Source organism: Lycorma delicatula, chromosome 6, assembly GCF_047948215.1.
Source record: "Lycorma delicatula isolate Av1 chromosome 6, ASM4794821v1, whole genome shotgun sequence".
Classification (NCBI taxonomy): domain Eukaryota; kingdom Metazoa; phylum Arthropoda; class Insecta; order Hemiptera; family Fulgoridae; genus Lycorma; species Lycorma delicatula.
In genome coordinates, this window is record NC_134460.1 from 164,117,784 (window position 1) to 164,141,741 (window position 23,958).

The following is a 23,958-nucleotide window of genomic DNA, read 5'->3' on the forward strand; positions in this document are numbered from 1 at the left end:
TTAGGTAATGTAATGAATAAAAATAAATGTAATACTGAAAACTTATTTCTCTACTTTCATTTATATATACTCGTATATTAATATAAAATTAAGAAAAATTTTTATTAAAATTTTTACACAAACAAATACATTTTAATAAATATTTTAAATAGTATTGACTGCTTTGGTCACTGGCCAATTATAAATGCCAAGAACGTATTAAATTTTGTTAACTACATGAATTAACTAAAATTGCTTGAAGTATTGTAATTATTTTTTTTAATTTATAGTATTCATTTTTAAATTATTACTCCCTAAAATATTAAAGGTACTTTGGTAACATCAGGGTGTAAGAGAAAAATTATGAAATATCCTAATTTTTCAGTGTTGGAATGATTTATACTTTAATATACCATTACTTGATTTTTAACTTAAAAGCGGTTTAATAGTATTTATTGGAATATTATTAGTAATACTAATTTTCATTTTTGCATTATTTTTACATCGTACGTATTGTTATTATTGTTTCAGAAGTGAAAACAATTCTGAAGTCAGTCAGTGGCCGTTTACATTCTGGAGAGCTTACTGCTATTATGGGTCCATCTGGTGCTGGAAAATCCACCCTCCTTAATATCCTTACCGGCTACAAGTAAGTGTACATTAGTATTCTTTCATCCAGTTTTTTAATGCTGTTATTGATGTATAAATAATTATTAGTGTTTTTATTAAAAATGTTTCCTTCCAGTAATCTCTGACATTAGAGCTGTTAATTAACAACTATGATTCTGTGACCTCTCTTCCTTAACTTAGACCGGTAGTTCCCAGCCTGTGCTCCACAGAACCCTAAGGGCTCTGTGGCTGTTCCAGGAAAGTATAATAAATAAAAATTAGGAACAAAAAGTAGTCAAATAAGAAAACTATAGATCGCATTCTGAACATATCGTCAAAGCTTTGATAATGTCATTTGCATTGTTGGTAGTAAGAAATAGTTGGAAAAAAATTACAGCAATTGTGCTGAAATCATTTTGACATTTTTTTTAATCTTTTGGACAATTAATGAACATTTTGTACTTAATGGCAGTTTTTATTAATTTCAGTGCCTCTTAAGCAAAATTATTTTAACATCAGTACTAAGTCATGAATAAAAGTGCTATGTCTAAGCTAAAAACCTTTTATATGCGGAAAAATGAATTTTTATTTGGGGATTAAAAAATATATATTTTTATACAAAAGCTATTTATTAAATTATTATTGTTAAGTAATAAATTTAAACAAAATGAATTGAAAAAAGTTTACTATTTACAAAAGTTAGATGTATAAGTTACTTACATATACGGTATTACTTCTGGACATAGTTCCTACCCAAATTCAAGCGCTTATCACATCATGACACCGGCTTATCTATTCCCCTTATTATTATATACATATTTATTACTATTAGTTACTAACTTGTTACTGTAATACCCAGGTTCATAATTTCTTCCGACCAAATTCCTTTGCAGTCCCAAAACTCTGTAGCATTGATTTTTTTTTATTTGAAGTGGTGTATTTGAATTTTTTTGTCTTGTTCGTGAATTGTGTGTGCATTCGCTGTTTAGACTGTTCTTTTGCCTCAAAACTGATGAACAGAATCCATGTCCTGATCGCAGTAACAATACTGTCAAGAAATCCACTTCTTTTATTCTGGTATCGGGGATGAAAACTCCCATTTTTTCATTTTGTGGGCATCTGTAAATCGTTTTGGTACCTGATGTGCACAGTACTTATGAAAACTTTACCGTCTTTTAACGATTATTTAAAGAATGTATCTTGAAAGTTTCCATACTTTTAGCTAACTTCTGTAATTGTAAGCGGTGTTTGTCATGAACGGCATATTAAATTTTTGTAACAAGTTCATTGCTCGTCGTGAAATGTCTCCTGTTTCTTCCTTATCGTGCACATTAGTTTACCCTTGTTTGAATTTTGTGCACGGTTCTCTCATAGAATCATAACTCGTTACATTATTATTGGAAACTATCCTCGGCTAATGGGGATCAAAATTACAAATTTTCCTCTATCTGCTTGTAAATATGAATGTTGCTATGTACTTTGAAGCTAGTGGGAGCCGTAACAGTTGCCTCAATATTTTACCATGTATTCTTTGAGCAGTACACGATGAAACTGCGACTGATTTTTTGTGTGATATTTAATTCGTTATGAAAACCGGTTTGTTTATAACGCTGAAACAGAAATTAATTATGAATGGCCTCTGTACATATATTTATATATGCACATTTATTTACGTACATAGTAGTTTATGTATAGTAATTACTTACCGTCATTAATAATTAATAAATTTACAGATTCCTACTTTTCTTTAAGAACAAGAAAACCGATTAATTTCTTTTTACTTATAGTTTCTAATACCGCTTTCATTTCCTGCAAAGTTTACATTTTTTACAGAAAATGATTTATAATTTGCAGTTGTTATGTTTGTTTCTTAATTTTTTTTCTAGAACATCAGGCATGAAAGGTTCTATTACAATTAATGGTCATGAGCGTAATCTGAGCCAGTTTGCAAAATTATCTGCTTACATTATGCAAGATAATCAGTTGCATGGAAATCTTTCTGTCGATGAAGCGATGCATGTTGCAACTAATCTCAAACTAGGAAGTGATCTTAATATACAGGAAAAAATTGAAGTGGTAGGTATATTAATCATTTTTGGTAATTTTTCATTTGGCTTGATGAATAAAAATACAAATCAAAACGTCTTATCTTTCTTTAGTATTTATGAAATAACTGAGTGTATCGATCATGTTGTATTCTTGTGCTAATAAGTTTATATTTCTCTCCGATTTACTTTTAGTCAAACTTGACAATTCATTTATTAATTATAATATATTCTTAATATGATTATGCTGTTAAATGTTAATTTTATTTTATTTTCTTGTAATGTCAGCAGATATCTTGAGTTTTTAAAATGTTTTAAAAATATGTATAATTATTCTTGGAATATTGATATTAACTAATTAATTTCTGCTATTCAAGGAGAAATCATAAATTAAATTAACGTAAAGATTACGTTTAAGATGTAAATAAATAAACCTTTGAAAAAATGTACGGCTAGTTTTTTCTTTTTGTTGTGTGTTTTTACATTTTAAGTCTCATATGATTACTTTTTGATGTGTATTTTTATTTAATATTTTTAATTTAAAATATTTTCAATATTTTACATTTTTAAGTTGCTTGTGGTAGACTTTTCTATTTTATTTTATAAACTTTTTATCATACAGGCTGTCCCAAGATGTTTTGCGCTGTATTTTAATGACTGATTCAAGACATCAACCCGCTGGGTTAGTCTAGTGGTGAACTTATTGAAAATCAGCTGATTTCGAAGTCGAAAGTTCTACTGTTCAAATTCTAGTAATGGCTAATAACTAGTAACTTTTATACGAATTTGAATACTAGATTGTAGATACCGTTGTTCTTTGATGGTTGGGTTTCAATTAACCATACATCTAAGGAATGGTTGACCTTCTGGAAGCTAAACAGAAAAAGAAAGGATTCAAGACATCAAAATAAAAAAAATTAAAAAAATCATGATGAAAAATTAATCTTGCTTTCTTTTCTTACTGTCTGCATTTTTGTGTAATAAAAATAAATATCCTAAGAACTGATAAAGATATTTTAATGAAAAGTTATGCAGTTTTAAGCCAGTTTTCATTTCCTTTACTAATTAAATTAAAAATAATTAATAATTTCTTTTATTAGTAAATGAAAAATGGCACAAAATTGCCAAACTGTAAAATTTTTGCAACTTTTAAATAGCCTATTTTCAGCCATATCTCACGTATGAATCGAGTTTATCAACGGATTTGAATAATGACAGATCGAGTAATTTTGTTCATGATAATAGGTTTGACATTTTATCTAATAAAACATAATTTGATAAAATTGATATTTATGATTAAATGTTAGTTTTTACCTCCCTAGCATTTTTAATTTTTAAACTTTCTTTATAACTCCAAATTTAATTCATAATCTGAAGTTTGCTTCTCTGTATAACCACATAACTATAAAATACATCAATTTTCCTTTAAGATGATAATTATGCTTCTTTTCCAATATCTCCTTTTTTAACTGTATAATAAGATTTGGTTTAGCGTTGTTGAAAGGACCAAATAAATTCTGATGTTATGTCCAATTGAAATTATAAAGGATTTCCTACATAACCCCTTTTTTTTTACTGATTTGATGTGAAAGGATATTGTCATTTAAAATCTTTTCATGAAATTTTATTTGTGAGAATGATATTTGCAGCTTGAAAAACATTATTCATGACATTTATTTCATTAATTTAATTTATTTACAAAAATATTAAAAAAAGTATTTGTACTACTTATTTTTGTTTTCAGAAGTAATTTTGTGATTATTTTCTGGAAATGCTGAATACATTGATTGTGTTCATTCTTGTATCCTCACTGTAGCAATAAAATTGTTAAATGGTTTCAATGGTCTCATCGCTTCTTGCAGTGTTGGACAAATAATGTCAACATAACTTCTTGTTCAGGCGTCTTTAGAATTTCCTTCTCCCTTTGTGGTTTTTATTTTCATTTTTTTTTTGTACTTCTAGAATCCTGATTCTTCCCAGTAAGAAAATTTCCTCATTTCAGTTACATCATGTTTTTCACAAACAATAATTGCAACTATTTGGAAACTTTATCGCCTAAGTTTATCATATTACCGAAATTTATCACCCATTTTTCTTTTTCCTGAGAATTTTGGCTAATATTAATTTTCTTTTAATCCCCGTTTTTTTTTTCATTAAAGATGTTTTTTAACTCTACATGCTCATCTAATATCTGAACAAGTGTTTTATATTAAATTGCTTGTTATGTTTAGATCCACACTTTTTTTGCTTCACCACAAATTTTCATGAAGGAATTCGAACATCAAGCTTTAAAATGATGTACAATTAAAAATGATTTCTAATTGATCTTGTACATCTAAAATTATGTAAAAAATTACATTTAAATAGAATTTAAAATAAAATTTTTGAGTAGTTTTTCAGAGTTCCTACAAATGTGAAAATCAAGGAATTTGAAATGGGTTGGGAAAGTCGGGAAAATTTCGGATCTGGAAAATTAGAAAAAATAGAGAAAATGAATTTGTAAAAATAAAAATTTAATTTTCAGGATTATATTTAGTAAAATTTTAATACTATAAAACAATAAAAATTGTTGCGCCTATTTGTTGAACTTGTTAAATTATTCATAGAATTATAAAAGAAAGTCCAATGAAACAAAAATTACGTATGTTCTGTAACCCATAATGTTGTTAGCATTTTTCCCTAGGAGTTTCAACCAGTTTGGAAAGTCTAATCAAACAAATTGAAGGATTTATATGCTCCATTCTGTTATATGCCTTTTATATATTGTTAGCTTCTTGTTTTTCTGTTGCAGAACATTTTCATAAGGAAGCTGCAATATTTAATGTCTCCTATTATTTTCAGTGTTATTGTATTACATTTATCATCGGAGAAAACTTCACACTTACGTAAATAGATCTTTGTGATGTATGAAAACTATTAGATAAATTAAAATAAATATACTATTTTGTTAATTTGAGAAGAGAACACTAAAAACAAGGATCTTTATTCAAAACATTTTTGTACGAGGGCCATTCATTAATTAAAGACACAAATAGCTATAGAGACAAAAACAGTTGGTAAGGGAGTTTTGATACTTTCAGAATAGTAAGTCTGTAACCCTTGATGACCTTTGATCAGATGATCGAGTAATATTGTTTTGCTTATAACCTCAAAACCTTATTTTATTATGGCAAGTTCTCTTGAAGTTTGCGAATTAGTTGAGCAGTGTGTGATCTGATTTTCCTTTCTGAAAGTGAAAAACCGGTTAATATTTACTCTCGTATGACCAGACAATATGGAAAAAGTTGTATCAACCGCAGAAAGTTTTACAAGCAGGTGGAAATATTTAAAGACGGTTGAACTACAGTGTCTGATAGGCTTCATTCTAGACATCCAAATGTCTAATCGATTTTCATCTCTGCCCGACGCTTGAAAGTCGCATAAACTTTTTCATCCAAGAAAACTTGACGAATTACAGTTGAAATTACGGCTGAAAAATTACAACTAAGTGTCAGTACAGTTAATAATATCATCGATAAGCAAGAGTGTGTCGTAAAACAAGTGCAAGTTGGGCTCCAAGAGAGTTGACAGGTCACCATAAGACAAGGCTTCGTACTTGCATAGAATTGAAACAACAGTATCAGCAGGAAGGTGATGCTTTTTTGCACAGTATTCAAACCTGTAATAAGACATGGATTTGCCATTATAAATCAGAATGAAAAAGACAGAGCGTGGGGTGGAAGCACATGAGTTCACCTGTCAAGCAAAAATTCCAAACCCGACCATCAGCAGGAAAAATCATGATGACAGTCTTTTAGAATGCAAAAGGGCTGGTTTTGTAGATTTTTTAGAAGATAAGTGAAAATAAACAGCACATACTACTGTAACATGCCTGTCAAAAAGTGAAGCCAGCAGTGTTGAAAAAATGTCTTGGATCTCGGCTCAAAGACATCATTCTGCTTTACAATATCGCTCGGCCTCATATGTATCAGGTAACTCAAGAAGTCATCGGCAAATTGTACTTCCTTACCCCCCATCATACAGTACTGATTTGGGCTTATCAGATTTCCACTTGTTTGGTCCATACAAGTAGGTGCTACACGATAAAAAGTTTAATGGCATTGACAACATCAAAGAAAATGTGCTAAATCAGATCCGACATCAAGACGAAGATTTCTTCGCAGCAGTCATAAATAGCTGATTCAGAGGTGTGACAAGTACATTAATGTTGTAGATTATGTTAAAAAGTGAAAAAAAAGTGACTTTGATTATATACTGTTTTAGCTCTACAGCAATTTCTGTGTTGAAGTATTGAATGACCTTCATAAGATATAATATGCGCATTAACTCATTTGCATGTATTAAAATTGAATTCTATTGAACACTTTGTTTTAACTATGTTTGGTATAATATCCCTTTGGATGAATAGATTTATGTAATTGGAATTAGAAATCAGTTTGTCATTTAAATAAGAGAATTAGAAGTTTTTCCATTTATGAAGTAATAGAATTAATCTAATAATTATAATCTAGCTTTGAGAATGTATAGTTCTATATGATTATAGTTAAACATAATTTTTGGTGTGTTATTTAAGAATGTAATAAATTAAATATTCATTTTTGTCTTCAGATACAAGAGATTTTGGAAACACTTGGCCTTCAAGAGCATCGCAACACAATGACCAGCAATCTTTCTGGTGGGCAAAAGAAAAGGTTGTCTATTGCGCTGGAACTTGTTAATAATCCTCCTATTATGTTTTTTGATGAACCTACCAGGTAAACTAATCAATAATTTATACTTAATTATAAATTTATATAATTTCTGTGTTGCATGATATATTATAATATGATAAATGCAGAGCACCCTTGATGTGCAATATTAAAATTAAGATTTGTTTATTATTGAACGAAAAGTACTTTAAATATCTTCACCATTGGATATGTTATTATCACTATTATTATAATTATATATTTGTCAATATTGCTGGTGGAGTGGTTGCACTTCTGTCTTTCATCTGGAGATTCTAGGTTCAAGTCCCAGTCAAGAATGGATTTTTTCAGACGCTACAATAATTCATCATAGTCACTGTTAATGGGAGTTAGTCTGTTGTTGTCTTTGTTAATAAATTTTTATTATTACTTACTTATTTGTGTATGTCAATCTATATGAATAATTTGCAGGCCAAATTAAGTATTAAAATTATTCTTTTAATGAGCATAAATAGAAAGGAAAAGTAAAGGAATCGGCCAAAATTTTGGATATTGGGGATTTTCTAACATTGATGTTTCAAAATCTCCTATGTCCAGACTACAAAAAAGTTATAAAAATTTCTGGAAGGTGTATTGTACATGCTTAGGTGTGTAGGCCTGTAGTTTGATTAATATCTGTGGATTGGCTCAGCATAAATTCTAATAACAACATAGGTTGTTCAAAAAATTTCTACATTTGGGGCATCGACATTAAATTTTGCACAATATTAAAAATGTTGAACTATTATTATTATGTTAATTCTATAATTTTAAGTTGATCAGATGTAGGGGTGGGGAATATTCAACATTATTTCTAAACAGTTTTTGCCTTGTATCTTGAAAACCTGTAGATTAAAAATTAATAATTCAGCACAAATATTTGGTTACCTGATTTTTTGACTTCATTGAACAAAAGGCCATCGTGGCATTTATTATTCTTTATAGTAAACTATAATTTTTTTTAGTCTTGCTGAAAAACATTGTGTCGAATTAGGTACATATTGAAATAAATAACACTAATTAAACAATTATTAAACCAATTATTTTGTGATTTCTGATGCTTTATCTATTTTTCAAGTTGCGATTAAGTTATGATCAAGTTAAATTAATACATGAGGTAGTTGCCAAGAAAAAGTATCAGTGGGATCCAAAGATTTTTATTAAATATTAGAATTTTTTTTTGCAGTTATATTTTAAATACAGTTTAATTTTGGTTGATGGAGTCAACTGTTACTCAAATATGTTTTACCAAGAATTTTGATTTCTTTATCAGTTGTATTTTAAATACTGCATATTTTTTTAAGATAAAAACATCATGTGCTCAAGGGAGTCAAATCAGATCCAGCTTTTTTTTACTGAACATTTTTTCAATTTTAATTAAAATATTGCATAATTAATTCATTAATATTTAAAAACCCTACAGCATATTTGAAATAATCTTATCAAGTGGTTAAAGCTGGAAAATTTATGCAACACTTTGCTGGGGTTTTCCCTGCTTCCCCTCATTTGTTATATTTACTTTCTTGTATTGAGGGCTCTAATTGATCTTTCCTTTCATAATTTTCTTAATTGAACCGCTAGAACTAAAAGCACGGTTTAAAATTCCATATTTTATGCTCATTACTATATTCCATAATTACATTTAAATACATTTAATGAATGTTGAACTGAATTCTACTGTGCATGTTCTTATCGGTATTTGTATAAAAATATTAGTTTATTATTTTATAAAAAACAGAATCATATACTGATCATTTATTAAAATTTGACCATGATATAAAGAATTTATTTTTGGTTCAAAATGATAAATTATATGTATTATTGCCCCAATATTGGTAGAGCTATATTGGCCAATTCTGATGGTAGTTTTTTAAATTTTATCATTCATTTTTCCATTTTATATATCCAAGCTTATTTTTAATTAAAAGATAAAACAAACAATAGTAATTATAAATTACTGTAATGTAGATTACTATAACAGCCCTAAAAAGGCTCATAAAAGCATTGCTGTAAAAAACACAGAAGAAAAAACATAATTTTGATAGGTGTCAATAAGTTTGAAGTGATAGATGGTTTCAGAAATTTATTAAAAATGAATGTAAAATTAATCTTATATATGCTCAAGATTTCATTATATTTCACAAATATAATGCAGTAATTTAATTTTAATTTTTTTTTATGAAAGGGTGAAAGGGGGAACGGTTAGATGCTATCACTGCTACTTCACTGTGGAGTTCAGACAAGTGTTTATTATATCAGTAGTTTTGTTACTAATTTGAAATATTAAAACTGAATTGACTTAGAATTTATTGATTGGTTGTTGTTATTTTATTGATTTTTAAAGAACATTACTTTTATAATACTTATTTTAGCTATTGAGTTATAAGTAAGAACTTATATTGTTTATTACAAAGGTGACTAGTTAAAAAAAAGTTTCATAAAACAAATATTGTTGAATATTTTATTTATTCTGCAAGTTTTTATGTACTTCATAGCACAACCATTTCTAATATGCCAATAATTTTTTATTTGTTGTTTGTCAAATTTTTATAGACACAATTATCTATTTATTCAGGCTTTAGTGCAAAATTATAAGTAGAATAACAAATAATGCACGCATGTTGAAGAAGTAATTCGACTGTTGAGTAGAAGCATGAGCAAACATATAAAATATAACATTGCTTTTTGCATTCTGATTTTGTTCAATCTACCCGCAGTGCAAGAGTTTATGATTAGTAAGCATTCACTGATCATAAGCTTTAAGATGTATGGTAGATATTTAAAATGAAATTATCTTTTTTTATTCTTTTATATGAATCAGCATTTCATTTACTGAAGGATGTAATTTATATGCAAGTAATTTTCTACATAGAGGCTTTACACAGCAATTAAAAAACCTCCATTATGATAGTGACGATTAATATTTTTTACTTAAAAGATTTTTTATTAATTTTGATTGTTTAATTTTTATTCAATCATGAGTCAGGACATTTTATAAAGTGCAAAGTAGTGAAGGACAATACTGAGCAATGTAGAATATTCCGTATGAACTTTCATACAATAAGAAAATTTATATTATCTATTAGAAATATTTTCTGCAAATTAAACAATTATTTTAAAAATAATTTTTTGCAATTTTTTTGCAATGATTCTATAAGAAATAACTATTAGTAAATGAGTTTTTGAAAATGTTTTGGTAGATCAAATTGATTATTGAGCAGAACTTGCATTTTATTTATATAAACTTGCCTTATTTTTAAGTAAATGAGTGCATCATCATCGGTTAAACTTATATCACATTCAGAAAAGATTTACTGCTGCTGTGTTAACTGGATTTAATGCATGCAATATACGATATGTTAACCTTGTAGGATTGTGGATGTTTAATAGACATAATACAGTTGGGCCAAAAAAATGGGATATTTTCTTTGGAATGTCGATAAAACTATAGTTTGTTTAAGTATATCTGTGTTGTATTGTCGATATTTATTTATTTTTACTGTTGCACAACACGTTAGGTTCCAAATGATAGGAGGGAACATAAGTGTACACAGGTCCCAAGTATGTACAAAATCTAAATACAGTATATAAAATACGTAACATGTATACAATAACAATAAAATAAACAAAAAACAAGAGAATACAAAAAAATATGTTCAATTATTACAATCATTTTATGTACACAGAAATGATGAAACACCAAATTCCTTATTAGTCAATAATGATGGAGTGATGAAATTGTGTGACATGAGTTCTCTAAAATTGTATCACAAAAATTGTGACTGCACGCCATTTGTAGGGAGTTTTTCCAACACTTTAATCTTCATCACTATGATCCTATCACTTTCCCATAATTTAGTAATTTTTTTAAAAATAGCAATTGTATGTAATTTCAAAAAAGAACTGTAAAAAATTAGTGAGAAAATAAAATTAAAACAATTTTTTTTTATAAAAAATATATATAGATTAGTTGACTACTACTCCTTCGCAGAGTTGAGAGCATTTCTGTTTTTCATTTGAAGGTTCTATGTTCAAATTCCAGACAGGCATAGAATTTTTCAACAATATAAAAATTCATTGTCATCAATCACAGTAACTTTAATTGGTTGTTAGCATGTGTTACTGAATAAATAAATAAAAAAAATGATGTGAAGTGTGTGTGTGTGCACATATGTGTTTTCACATATTGCACGCGTATGTTTGCATATGTGTTTTTCTGTATGCTCACACAATAATAAAAATAAAAATAGTAAATATTTTGTTTTAATTATTTAGGAAAGCGTGTATTTAATAATAAAATTTACATATTTCTGGCAGTTTTACCAGAAGTAAGTAAAAATGTGTTAACATTTTCACGTGTTTTTACCATATCCATTTTAAAACAAGATATTAAAATAATAATTTCTTACTAAGTAATAAGAAATTTATTTTTTAAATAAAAACAGTTTTTTTTTTAGTAAATTTTTTTAATGTTTTAATTTGTTTTCGATCGTGAGAAGAATCCCACGGTTATCTTATTTAATTTTAATTTAAAACTTGAGTACATTCACGCACATACACAAGCATCCATGCTATGAATTTGTGTACAAATATCAATGAGAATTCTGAATGATAAAAGGTTAGATGTATTAATTTTATATTTGAGAGCGATGTTAAACTTTTTTCTTGCTTAATACATGGATTTTGGACCTTTTTTTAATGTTTATTTATGAACAAATAATCTTTTGTTTAATTTTATGTCAAGTTCCAAGGTTTTATCATTCAGTATTTCTTTGTAATTTTACAGTAAATTATTTCTAAATAATATTATTTTATTATCTATATACCGTAGAAGTCACGGTTATGAGTAAATATGTTTTATTATATTAATAATAATAGAACAAGGTTAATGACATTAGAATGTGTGATCTATTGCAACATGAACTTTACTTATAGTTTTTTTTATTAAAAATATTTTTTTTTTTTAAATTAAATTTTATAAACGATACACCTAAATTTAATGGGGTAGCATGAATAAAATATAAAATAAATCAGAAAATTAATATAAAAAACATGCTAAAAAGGTTTGTTTACTTTTAATTATAGCTTAGGTATTTAATTAGTTTAAAAGAAAATTAATTTGTTGTTGAAAACAAAGAAAGTAGTATTTGCTTCATGTTTAATAATATTACAAAGTTGCAATTTTCTTTAGTGTTTAAGTGAACCTATTAAAAAAAATCATATATATATAGCAATCATTTAAGTTTTGGTTACTGAAATATGTTTGGTTGTCAGTATTTGCCAGCAACTAACATTTGAGTTTATCCTAAGAAATTAATTTCTGCATTTTTAGTTTTACTTCTAAATAAATATTAAAATCAAAAGTTTTTACTATTAACATCGACCGTTTTCAAATTGTGGCTCCAGGACCATTTTTGTTGCATTTCTAACTGTATGAACTGTGCACCAAGATCTTTTAATATGGTATTTTTATTAATTAATTCTATTTAAATTTTCAATTTCCTTGATAAATTTGTTTGCTTCAATATCATATAAAGAATTATTTTTCTCTGATCACTCGGATTTTAACTTTTCAAAATTCTCATTTAATAACATATTTATTTTCAGCTTGTTTATATTTATTCTGAATGAACATTTATTTCCTTTATATCTTTTAATTTTTCTCCTTTAATGTATCTAAATACCCTTGTGGATCATGAAAATTTAGTGAGGTTAGGTCACTTAGAATTTAGGTCTATAATTTCACTTTTTTATTTTCTATTAGAATCATCTTTGTGGTAAGCATTATCACACAGAATACAAGAGAAATTACCATTACTTACAAGAATACAATAGAAAATACATTTATTAAGAGAATTTACACATTCTATCTTTTTATAAAAAAACTATAAAACCGCATCTTTTTATAAAATGTCTAAATTTACATCCACTTCTTAAAAATAAAATTATTTAAAAACATATTAAATATTAAAAACAGCACTGAAGTAGCAAAGAAATAAAACAAATAGAAATAAGTAACAAATAGTATACCTGTTTCCTGTGTTATATATAAAAATAACATTACAAGAAATTAAAAATTTAATAAACAAAATTATTTGGTAAATATAATCTATGTCAGCTATTAATAGAGCAATATTGTTATTAAAACTTGACAAAAAATGTCAATAATACTGTAAATGTAACTTAATGGTAACTAATATTTAAAATAAGGAGGTTTTCCATTAATTATTTTTCCCATTATGAAATCTTTTCCCTTTGAGTTATGTTGAATTGTTTTTAAAAATATAAACTTGCATATCGAGGAGTGCAACGGCTGCTAATACCACAAAATTTGTTTAGATAGGTTGATGTCAGAAGGTAGATGATGTCACCATTATGTGATGAAATTCACATAAGTAGCACATAAAATTCACATAAGTAGCTGTTAACATGACATTTACTGTACCATTCTTAATGCCATTCCTTAATGTTGAGATTTGGTTGGCCATCTTCAACAGTTTGTGTGTGTTGACCAGATATTGGATCAACAAAATTTTCTGCTTTTTAAAATTGCAAATCTGTTATGAACACATATAAGGTTATAAACTTATAATTTATCGCAGATTATTATTGTTCTCAGGACTATATGATTACAAATAATCAGCGTTAAGGTACATGTCTATGATTGGAAACCGTAAATAGAAAAGATTTTTCCATTTGCCTGCTTATTCTGACAAATATACAATGTGGAATTCATAACCTCCTGATATTATATTTTCTTTTTGTAGATGGTCACTTATCTATTTCTGTGACTTGATTAGGATCTCTAATAACCATGCTAACAGTTTTGATGAACAAACCTCACATAAATAATTGTTGCAATCTTCAGTTGTATTTTCAATAAGACCAAAAGCTCTTCCCAGAATTTAATTGTCAGTTTGAACAAATTACAACTAATTTATTATATATAATTACTTATCTTACTAAGCAAAATAGGCTTTCTTGATTGTTTTCCAATTAAGTAAATAACACTGATATTTTAAGGAGTATACATACAACTTTACCTTTTTCTTTTTCCTGTTTAGCCTCCAGTAATTACGTTGCAGAAATACTTCAGAGGATGAATGAGGATGATATGTATGAGTGTAAATGAAGTGTAGTCTTGTACAGTCTCAGTTCGACCATTCCTGAGATATGTGATTAATTGAAACCCAACCACCAAAGAACACCGGTATCCTCGATCTAGTATTCAAATCCGTGTAAAAATAATGACTTTACTAGGACTTGAACACTGGAACTCTTGAACTTTAATTACCTAAAAACATCATATGATATGATATTAATCTCCTAAATAATTTTGTTTTGTAGCAATATACTTTTATAAAAGTCAAAATAAGTTATTTTCAAGCAATTAAGTCATGTAGAATAATTCTTATGGTGAGAGACAATTAATGAAAAAGTACCGTGGTTAACTATGGATTCAATTTTAAGTGATTTCATTTCTAAAGTATTTTTGTAATTTAAGGAAGACTAGTTTAATTAACCTTATTATAAATATTTTCAAAATAAAATTATAGATTATATAATGACATTTTGGTAATTTGGAAAAAATATTTTGGTTCAGAGTACCATTATAATACTTAATAATTATTATAATACTTAAAATTTTGATTCATAGCACCATTAAAATATTTTATATACATTTTAGAAATAAAAAACAATAGCATATTTCACTTTTTAGATATCAACACACTGACCTTCATGTCAGAATGATATCTTCTTCCTTTCATCCAGAAAGTTCTAGGTTTGAATTGTGGCCAAACTTGGCATTTTTTCAGATTGTATAAAATTATTTCTTATCCAAAAAAAAAGAAGTAGGTTACTGTAATCGAGTGTAAACCTGTTCTTAAGGAGATAGAATAAAATAAATAAATTAAAACTAGATTTTTATTAAAAAAATCAAAAACAATAGTTAGCAATAAATTAATATATGCATACCGCAAAAAAACATAAACTTTGTGTGATTAGTAGAGTCCTAAATTACAGAAGATAATAAAATGAAATTAAATGATAAATTTAATATTGAAAATTTTGATAACAAAAAGAGTAAAAATAAATCATATAATAAATGTAAATTTATATGTAAAAATAAAAAGAATAAATTCACAATATTAAAAGAAACAAAATGTAATTTTTTTATTAATTAAGATTTTAATAGCAGCACCTACACATTAAAAAAAAACACTTTTAAACTGGCTATAAAATTCATTTAAAACTCTCAAAAAATCTAATCTTAAAATTTATATATCCTTGAAATTAGTGTTGTGAGTAAACTTGTAAAAAACTTTACATAGGTATGAAAGACAGAAACATTCCCGAGCATATAAATACAATAAACATAAATCTAATTATGCTGATCATGATAGATATAATAATGATAGAGATTAAAAAAAAGGATTCTTAGAAATTATTAAAAAAAAAAATTAAAAAAAAGATTAAGCAGAAAATTTTGTGAAAGTACTAAACGCTAAAAAAGAAACAGTAAGTAAAAAAAAAGGATAATTTTTACTGGTGACTGATAAATAAAAGTTCAAACTGGTATATCATTATAATTGTTAAAATAAATAATTTAATAAACAGTTTTTATATCTATATGATGGAAGGGCCAGGAAGGTGGTATTTTTAATAATAGAAATACATAAAAGTATCTTTTAATTTACATGTTTGTTAATTTGCGTTTTTCTTTTTGTTTTAGCGGTCTGGACAGTTCATCTTGCTTTCAATGCGTTTCATTACTGAAACAACTATCAAGAGGTGGACGTACTATTATCTGCACTATACATCAGCCTAGCGCTCGACTGTTTGAAATGTTTGATCATTTATATACATTGGCAGAAGGCCAGTGTGTTTATCAAGGATCTACTCAGCAGCTTGTGCCATGGCTCGGTGAACTGGGACTTGTATGTCCAAGTTATCATAATCCTGCATCTTTTGGTATGGATATGGATATAAGTTTTGTGTGTAATGAATTTTTATAAAATAAAAGGAAGAACCCAAATATATTAAATTTATTGATACTATGCAATAAGTAAATATATGGTGTATTCGGGAGGGTTTCTTTTTTATGATTTCAATGAACCACATCTAATAATTTTATTTTAGTCTGTTTAAATTCCCATACAGCTTATAATCCAAAATTGTCCCCATATCAGTTTCCATTTGTAGTAAATGTTTTTTGATAGTAAGGCAATGTATCAGGTAGCCACTGGGCCGGTCTAGTGATTAATTTGTCATCCCAAATCAAGTGAAGTTTAGTCTTATACAGTTTCAGGTCGACTATTTCTGATTTGTGAAAACTGATTTGTAAAGACGCGTTCACCACTAGACCAACCTGGTGGGTTAGGAATAGTCAACCTTAGACTGTACAAGACTACACACTTCATTTACATTCATACACATCATCATTCATCCTCTCAAGTAATATTTTACGGTGATCCCAGAGTCTAAACAGAAAAGAAAAGAGAGCGTATCAGGTATAATTTGTAATCTTGCTTTATTTTTTTTGACGTTAAGGGTTAAATCATGATTAATCTTTCAAATAAACAAAAAAAAATTATGTAAAAACTAATTATATTAAACACATGCATTAAAACACATATGTCTAAACGTTAATCAAAACAAAGTACAATGTAATTCAAATAGTAAAAGTACTTGTGTGTGATTTTTCTAAAAAAAAAAAGAATGGTAGATCTCACAAAATGAATATAAATGTGATATCTTTTCTTTGTTCTGAAATTTTTAATGATGAGTTCAACATTGTTTAAACAGGTTTGTAATAAATTATGCAAAACAGAACCTGGTTTAATTTAGTGTACGAATGTATAAGGTGCCTTACAGCAAATCATCTTTATTTATATGTATTACAATTCTAAGGTTTGTCCCCTTCAGTATAGTGTCTCCTTCAATATATACACATTACACTAGTTGAAGGAATGATGCAGATCAGTTTTGCTCAGCTGTTTTAACCCATTTGTTATTTTCTTCTTTCTTTTTGTTGATTTTTTCAAATCAAATCATGTTCCTTTTAGCACAGATTTCATGTTACAATAAAGAAAAAAATCTGTTGTGGACACCACATGACTTCCTTGTACGCCTGTTAAATTGCACGCTCATATTTTTTTAAAATGAAAATTACATAAAATTTGATTTTATAATAACTTCTGATATTTTTTCATTTTTTTTATTGTTATTGAATTATAATTTATTGTAAACGTTTTTTTACAATCAGAGGTTAATAATTATTAATAAATCAATGTATTTAAATTAAAAAAAAAAGTTAAAAAAAGGAGATGAAGATGATGTGCCTTCCCTTGTAAGATCCAAATATTTCATTAATTAAAATTTTATTAGACTTTAACTCTGGAACCACTAAAAAAAAATAACACTTGTGATATATCATTGAAAAGCTCTCGATGAGAACTTATTGCTGCAGTTAAGAAAAAGTCCAAAATCCAAATTCTTTGGTTTTTGGGCTTTTTTGGACACTTTTGGTCCAGTCAATTGCAATCAAAAGAGGAGGTGCACAGCTAGATATTAGAACAAAACTAAATCCAAAATTTCAACATCTTATTCCTAATAATTTTTTAATTATGCGATATATATTATACGCATATTCATGCGTACAGAAGTCATGCCAAAACTAGTCAAAATGGATATTTCCATTAAAATCTGAAAACCTAAATTTTTTGAAATCACAATACTTCCTTTACTTCGTACAAGGAAGTAAAAAGTTGCATATTGTCAATTGTAGTGAATATAGAGGATGTTCCAGTCTTGTAGTGTGTCAGAAACTGCTTCACAGAAAACGCTGTATGAGGTGAATCACTCTAATTAAGAATAAATTCATTTTTTCACAATTCTGGTTTTTTCTGTTGGCTTTGTCAAAACGTTCCTTACAATAGATTGTTCAGTGTTAAGCTTTCTGTAATCCCTACTTTCAAAATATCCATTTATATATATACATATAAAAATAAAAAAAACACGACTTTGAATTTAGACTTGTTTGATAAACCTTTTTTCCCTTTTCCTTGATGGTGACAGTATTTTCCAATCTGTTGACCGTGTTGTTTTTCTCAGGATCATATGAGAAGATCCATGTTTCATCACAAGTGATTTTTTTTTTTTTAAGTTCAGAATCTTTATCAAGTTGATGGAGCATATCGGTGAAATTCCTTGCAACATATTCTTTGCTCCGATCTGAGAACTCAAAGATAATCTTGCCACAAACTGTATTCAGTTGCAAAATTTTCAGTGTATTGTCTTTATGTTCATAGTTTAGCTACCGTTCAACACAATCTGGCAGTCTTCTCAAATATTTCTTAATTTTTCTATATTTTGTTTAGTCCTTGAAGTGGAAAGTCATCCAGGGCATTCATCATCTTCCATATTCTAACATCCTTTTGTGCCAAACACTTCCACCTGTCTGGACTTCCATGTGTTATGAAGTCCACAAGACATGGAGTCTTCCCTGGAAGCCTCAGCATTTAAAAATATTACATTGGTGTTTTGTTCAATTTTCCTAAAAATTCCATGTCATGTTATTCAGCTTTTAAACTTCATATTATTCTGGCATAAAACAAAAAAAGGATGGCTCAATCAACTTAATGGGTCAAGGGTGTTGATTTGCAAATTCAGACATATTCTAGTTATCTACCAAAAGAACTAACATTAGTTCTCAATGGTTTCTTTAAGAAGTAGAAACATACTCTTGTTTAATAAACACACCGCTTGTATAATAATTTTTTTAACTTTTTGTTACAAAATTATAACATCAAATGTCAACACTTTTATTAAACTATGATCAAGTAGACCATCAACCACCCTCATATTCTTATTATTAAATTAAAATTAGCCAAATATAATTACAAGCGTAAATAAAATGATTTACTTTGATAAAAAAAATCATCTATTAGCAAAGATGATTTTCATTTAATAGTTTTTTATGTTATTTATACCTGAAGGGTTGGTTATGACAAGTGATAGCTATTATATGATGTTATGACTTTTAAAAGCAAAATTTAAGTTGTGTATTATTTAATTTTATGAATGGAGTAGAAAATTTGCCTTTTTATTTATTCTGATACATTTATATTATCTTGTTATAGTGATTGAAGTTTCATGTGGTGAATACGGTGATAACGTTCGCAAATTGGTGAATGCAATTAAGAATGGTAAACATGATATCAGAACCGGTAGAGCTTTTCCTACTGCTGAACTTTTAAATAATGCTAATATCAATGATGTCAAATTGAAAAACGGTGATGTAACACCTTCATCGGTTAATTCCACACCTTTAGCTTTGGAAACTAATGGTGGAACAAAAACAAATAATCTTTTATTGGCATTTGCAACCAATGATATTGCTAAACAGTCCCATGGTAAGTTATTTATTTTTTTTAATTTATGTTAACTGATCACCTATGTTAATTTATTTTCCAGTTATAAAATATATAAAAAGTTTTTTTAATGATGTCTGTAGGTTAAAGTAACATTAATCAAGAAATTTATTTATTTATGTCTAAAAACAAATTTATATTTAAAAAATAAAATTAGAACTTAATAGATAGATATAATCTTATGAGTAATTATGAAAGTGGTGCCTAATCTTCACCTTTATGCATAGATCTTAAAAACAACTTACATGAAAAATTTCTTAAATTTTATTAGTTGTAATTTAATCATACTTATGAAGATTCAAGAAATTAATTCATCTAACTCCCACAAAGGGGAGAAGATAAAAAATGGTTTTGGAGACTATTTTCCTACTAGCTATACTTGTATTATCAATTTTCTCTTGTTATTACTGTCATTTTACCTTGTATTATAAACTTTGAATATTTTTTGTTCTGGTCATTTACAGTTTGAAAGATTTAAAATGGAAATAAAAGATTAAAACCAAGAATTTCAGATAGAATTTCACCATCTATCCTCAAAGGCTGTTCAAATATGCTATTAAAATCATTACTGTCTTTTTTTAATTTATCTGTTATCAGTTTTTAATTTCTTCATAAATATAAAACATCTAGTGCTCACACCATTTTATGAAGACAAAACAGGCAATTAGTCAATAATTGCTGCCTGATATGTATATTAAATATGTTTTCCAAGTATTTGCAAGAGATTTTATGATACTAGATGGAGTTTGTATTTTTCTTCGATCTTGGATTTAAAAAGTACACCACAGTCTCTTCCTAGGTCATATATATATATAACCAATTTGACATTAATATCTGATAGAGTATAAGTATTCCATGTGATCATAGAAGGAGACAGTTCACGTACACTTATTTCTCTTTGGTGTTAGAGAATGTAATCATTTAAATTTAAAGCTTTTGATCGTGCAAACTTGTTTCTTGTAGGAAGTAAGGATCCTGTTCTGTGTAATCGTACTTTTGTACTTTAATTGATTAATTTCGTACTTTAATTGATTCTGTTCTTGTTATTTATTTGAATGTTGTATTTGACATTGTTGTTGAATGTTGTATTCTACTTCACTTCCACTGAGCTTACAGAATAATGTTAAAGAAATGTTGGGTTTTGTTTCGAGGGCTTTTATTTTCATGATTGGAATATATTGACGAAATTAAACAACATAACAATTGATAGTGTTTAAGAATTTTCATTGGTAATTTAACATTAATTCAAAACACAGATCAAATATTATTATTTATACAAAGGTCATTCAAATATAAACCGGAATTTTGCTGTGTGGACTGAGGAAGAGCAGTAATTGTGGTGAGGCACTGCAGATAGTTAGTAGGACATGTGTGTAGGGGAGCAACCGTCCAGTCATGCCTGTAGATCACATCAGTAGCAGAATGTCTGCAGGAGGTACCTTCATCTGTTGCACAACAAATTATAATTCGATTTCTCATCAGTGAAGGTGTCAAATCCTCTGCAATTTTGACTTGAAACTGGGCACAGTTTGGGGATGTTACCCTGTCAAAAACAGAAGTGTTTGATTGGGACAAAAAAGTTTGAATTGGCCATGATGCAGTGGAGAATGAAAGTCACGAAAGTCATCATGGACCAGTATCAACGATGACAACATTCAGGCATTTCATGACGTTGTGGAAGGTGACCGATATATAAACGTCGCTGAAATTACGTTAGAGGTGGCCATAAGTTTTGGAAGTGTACATACAATGTTATCAGATACTCATGGATGTAACAAATTGTCATTGACGTGGGTTCCATGTCTTCTTATTGAGCACAGAGAAGTGTTCTATGTAGCTGACAGAGAAAGACATCTGTCAGCAGCTTTTGAATCACTTTAAGGAAAAAGGTGAGGCATTTTTGGACTGCATTGTGACCTTTGACAAAACATGGGTCTACCACTACACCTTGTAAAGCAAGAGTAAAGCAAGTATGGTGGGTCAGAAAAGTGGAGACAGACACCAATAGACCAAAAAATGCTTGTCAGCTGGAAAAGTTCTGGCAACTATGTTTTGGGATTCAAAAGGTGTGCTGCTGATTGATTTCCTGTACAAAGGACAGTAAGTGCGGCATACTACTGCCAGTTGTTGGATAATGTCAGACTGCTTCTCGCACAAAACAATGCCAGCAACTGATTTGCAATACCTTCCTTCTCTGTGAAAATGCAAGGCCATGTACAGCAGCTCAGAATCATGATAAACTTGCTAAAATTCATTGGAAACCTCTTGAATACGTGTCGCACAGTCCAGACTATTCACCATGTGATTTTCACATGTTTGATTTCCTAAAAGATTTAGAAGGGGAAAGATTCAAAGACGATGCTGCACTTGAGTATTATGTATGCAATTGAAAACAAGATGACTGTTGGGACAGCTACCTTGTTTTTTTTTATGAGGGGATCACAAAGCTTTCTATTTGGTAAAGAAAATGTATTTCTGTTAAAGGAAACTTCATAGAAAAATAACAGAATTTACTTGTAATTTTTTCTAATATAAAATATACCAGAATTTGTTTAGCTTTATTGAAAGCTAAACAATTTCTGGTATATTTGAATCATCGTTGTAATATAGGAGCAGAACCTAGTCAGAATTTAATTACTATATTTGTTTCATACATAGGTTGTATACAACTTATTTTTTTGTTAATTTAAGGTATTTGCTATAAAATATGTTCTGAGGAATTAAATTACAAAATCATGAATCACATCAAACGTTGAAAAATGTTTAAATTAAAAAACAAAATATTTCTTATATATTTATTTATATATATATATTTTTAGCTGTCATAATAATAATTTTAACATAGTTTGTTATATTTTTCTAAAAAAATCAGAATGTTGGTTTGTTTCTATTAATATTTATTTAAAACTTTAAACATCTGTACAAATCATAATAATTGCTAAATTTACTGAGCTTTGTGGATCGGTTTACTTGTAAACTTATATATTCTATTATTCTCATTAAAGCAATGTAAGAGCAAATGATACTTACAATGTAATTTTTAATGCGTAATATTTTGAGTTGAATAATTCATGTATGCTTAGAGGTAGATGTAAGTTCCACAATGAAATTTAGAAAATAAGTTGTATTTCATTTGGAATTAGTACAGAAAGCTCAACTAGTTGAGATGCCTACCACCTATAGTCAAGCCTATTCTTAAAAACCCCTTAAAAGCCCTTAAAAAGCCTCTTAAAAACTAAATTAGTTGTGGTATGTAATCTAATTTAATAACTTGTTTGCTTTAGATGTTCAAAATAAGTGATTGTGTGTTTAATTTTAGAATAGTAGTATGAAAGACAAGAGTGGCGACAAATAATTTCTGGGTCTTAATGCACCAAAGTTCTCCAACGAACTGACTGCCTCAGGTACAATGCAAACTGATGTAAACCCTAATGAAATGCTTGTAGTTAAATGCTGGTTAGTAGTAGATAGGAGTTTATGTAGTTTGTAATAATATTACTGTAATTTGCCTTTGTAGGTGGTAATGATGGTGTGGTCATACCGGTTGATTTTAGCAACTCTGGAATGGGTGAAGGTGTTGATAAAGGTCAAGACAATGTGATGGCTTCATTACTTGACAACAATTTACCTTCCAATCAAAAGAGATACGGCACTTCAGAATTAAAACAGTTTTGGATTGTACTTAAGAGAACTCTTCTGTTCTCTCGTAGAGATTGGGTAAGCTTTTAACGTCACTGTTTTTATTAATCATGAACACCAGTTTACTGTTGGCTTATTGTTTAATGTTTTTCTTCGCAAAGGATAAATGAATTTCACAGCCAAAGTAATATTACCTAATTATTCAATAGTTCCAACAGAAAGAAGAGAAAAAATTTGTTCTGTTCTGTGTTCTCAGATTTTCTTTTGTTTGTTTGCAAATAATTTTTATTTTTGTATTTCATTTAAAAAAAGTGTCGTTAGTTATTTTGTAATACATTCATCTGTGTAGTTAATGGTATATATTGACCTAAATTTCTAATTATTTCATAGAATTATTTTATGCTTTTATATATATATTTATATATATATAAAATATACTAACTCTACCTGCCACGCTTCGCTGTGGCACATTGTGGTTGCATGGATAAGAAATGAGAAACAAAACAAAGCATACGTTTCATAGAA

The 23,958-nt window shown here is 28.0% G+C and overlaps 1 protein-coding gene across 3 annotated transcripts in view; it reads left to right on the forward strand.

The window, feature by feature from the left end:
* Positions 1 to 23,958, forward strand: part of LOC142326463 (ATP-binding cassette subfamily G member 4) — a 125,659-nt gene that overhangs the window by 73,050 nt on the left and 28,651 nt on the right. For all 3 annotated transcript variants that reach the window (XM_075369024.1, XM_075369023.1, XM_075369022.1), the window contains exons 3-8: positions 511 to 628; positions 2,475 to 2,664; positions 7,242 to 7,387; positions 16,095 to 16,333; positions 19,504 to 19,776; positions 23,312 to 23,511. In XM_075369024.1, coding sequence (XP_075225139.1) covers positions 511 to 628; positions 2,475 to 2,664; positions 7,242 to 7,387; positions 16,095 to 16,333; positions 19,504 to 19,776; positions 23,312 to 23,511 — 1,166 coding nt within the window. The remainder of the gene's footprint in view (positions 1 to 510; positions 629 to 2,474; positions 2,665 to 7,241; positions 7,388 to 16,094; positions 16,334 to 19,503; positions 19,777 to 23,311; positions 23,512 to 23,958) is intronic.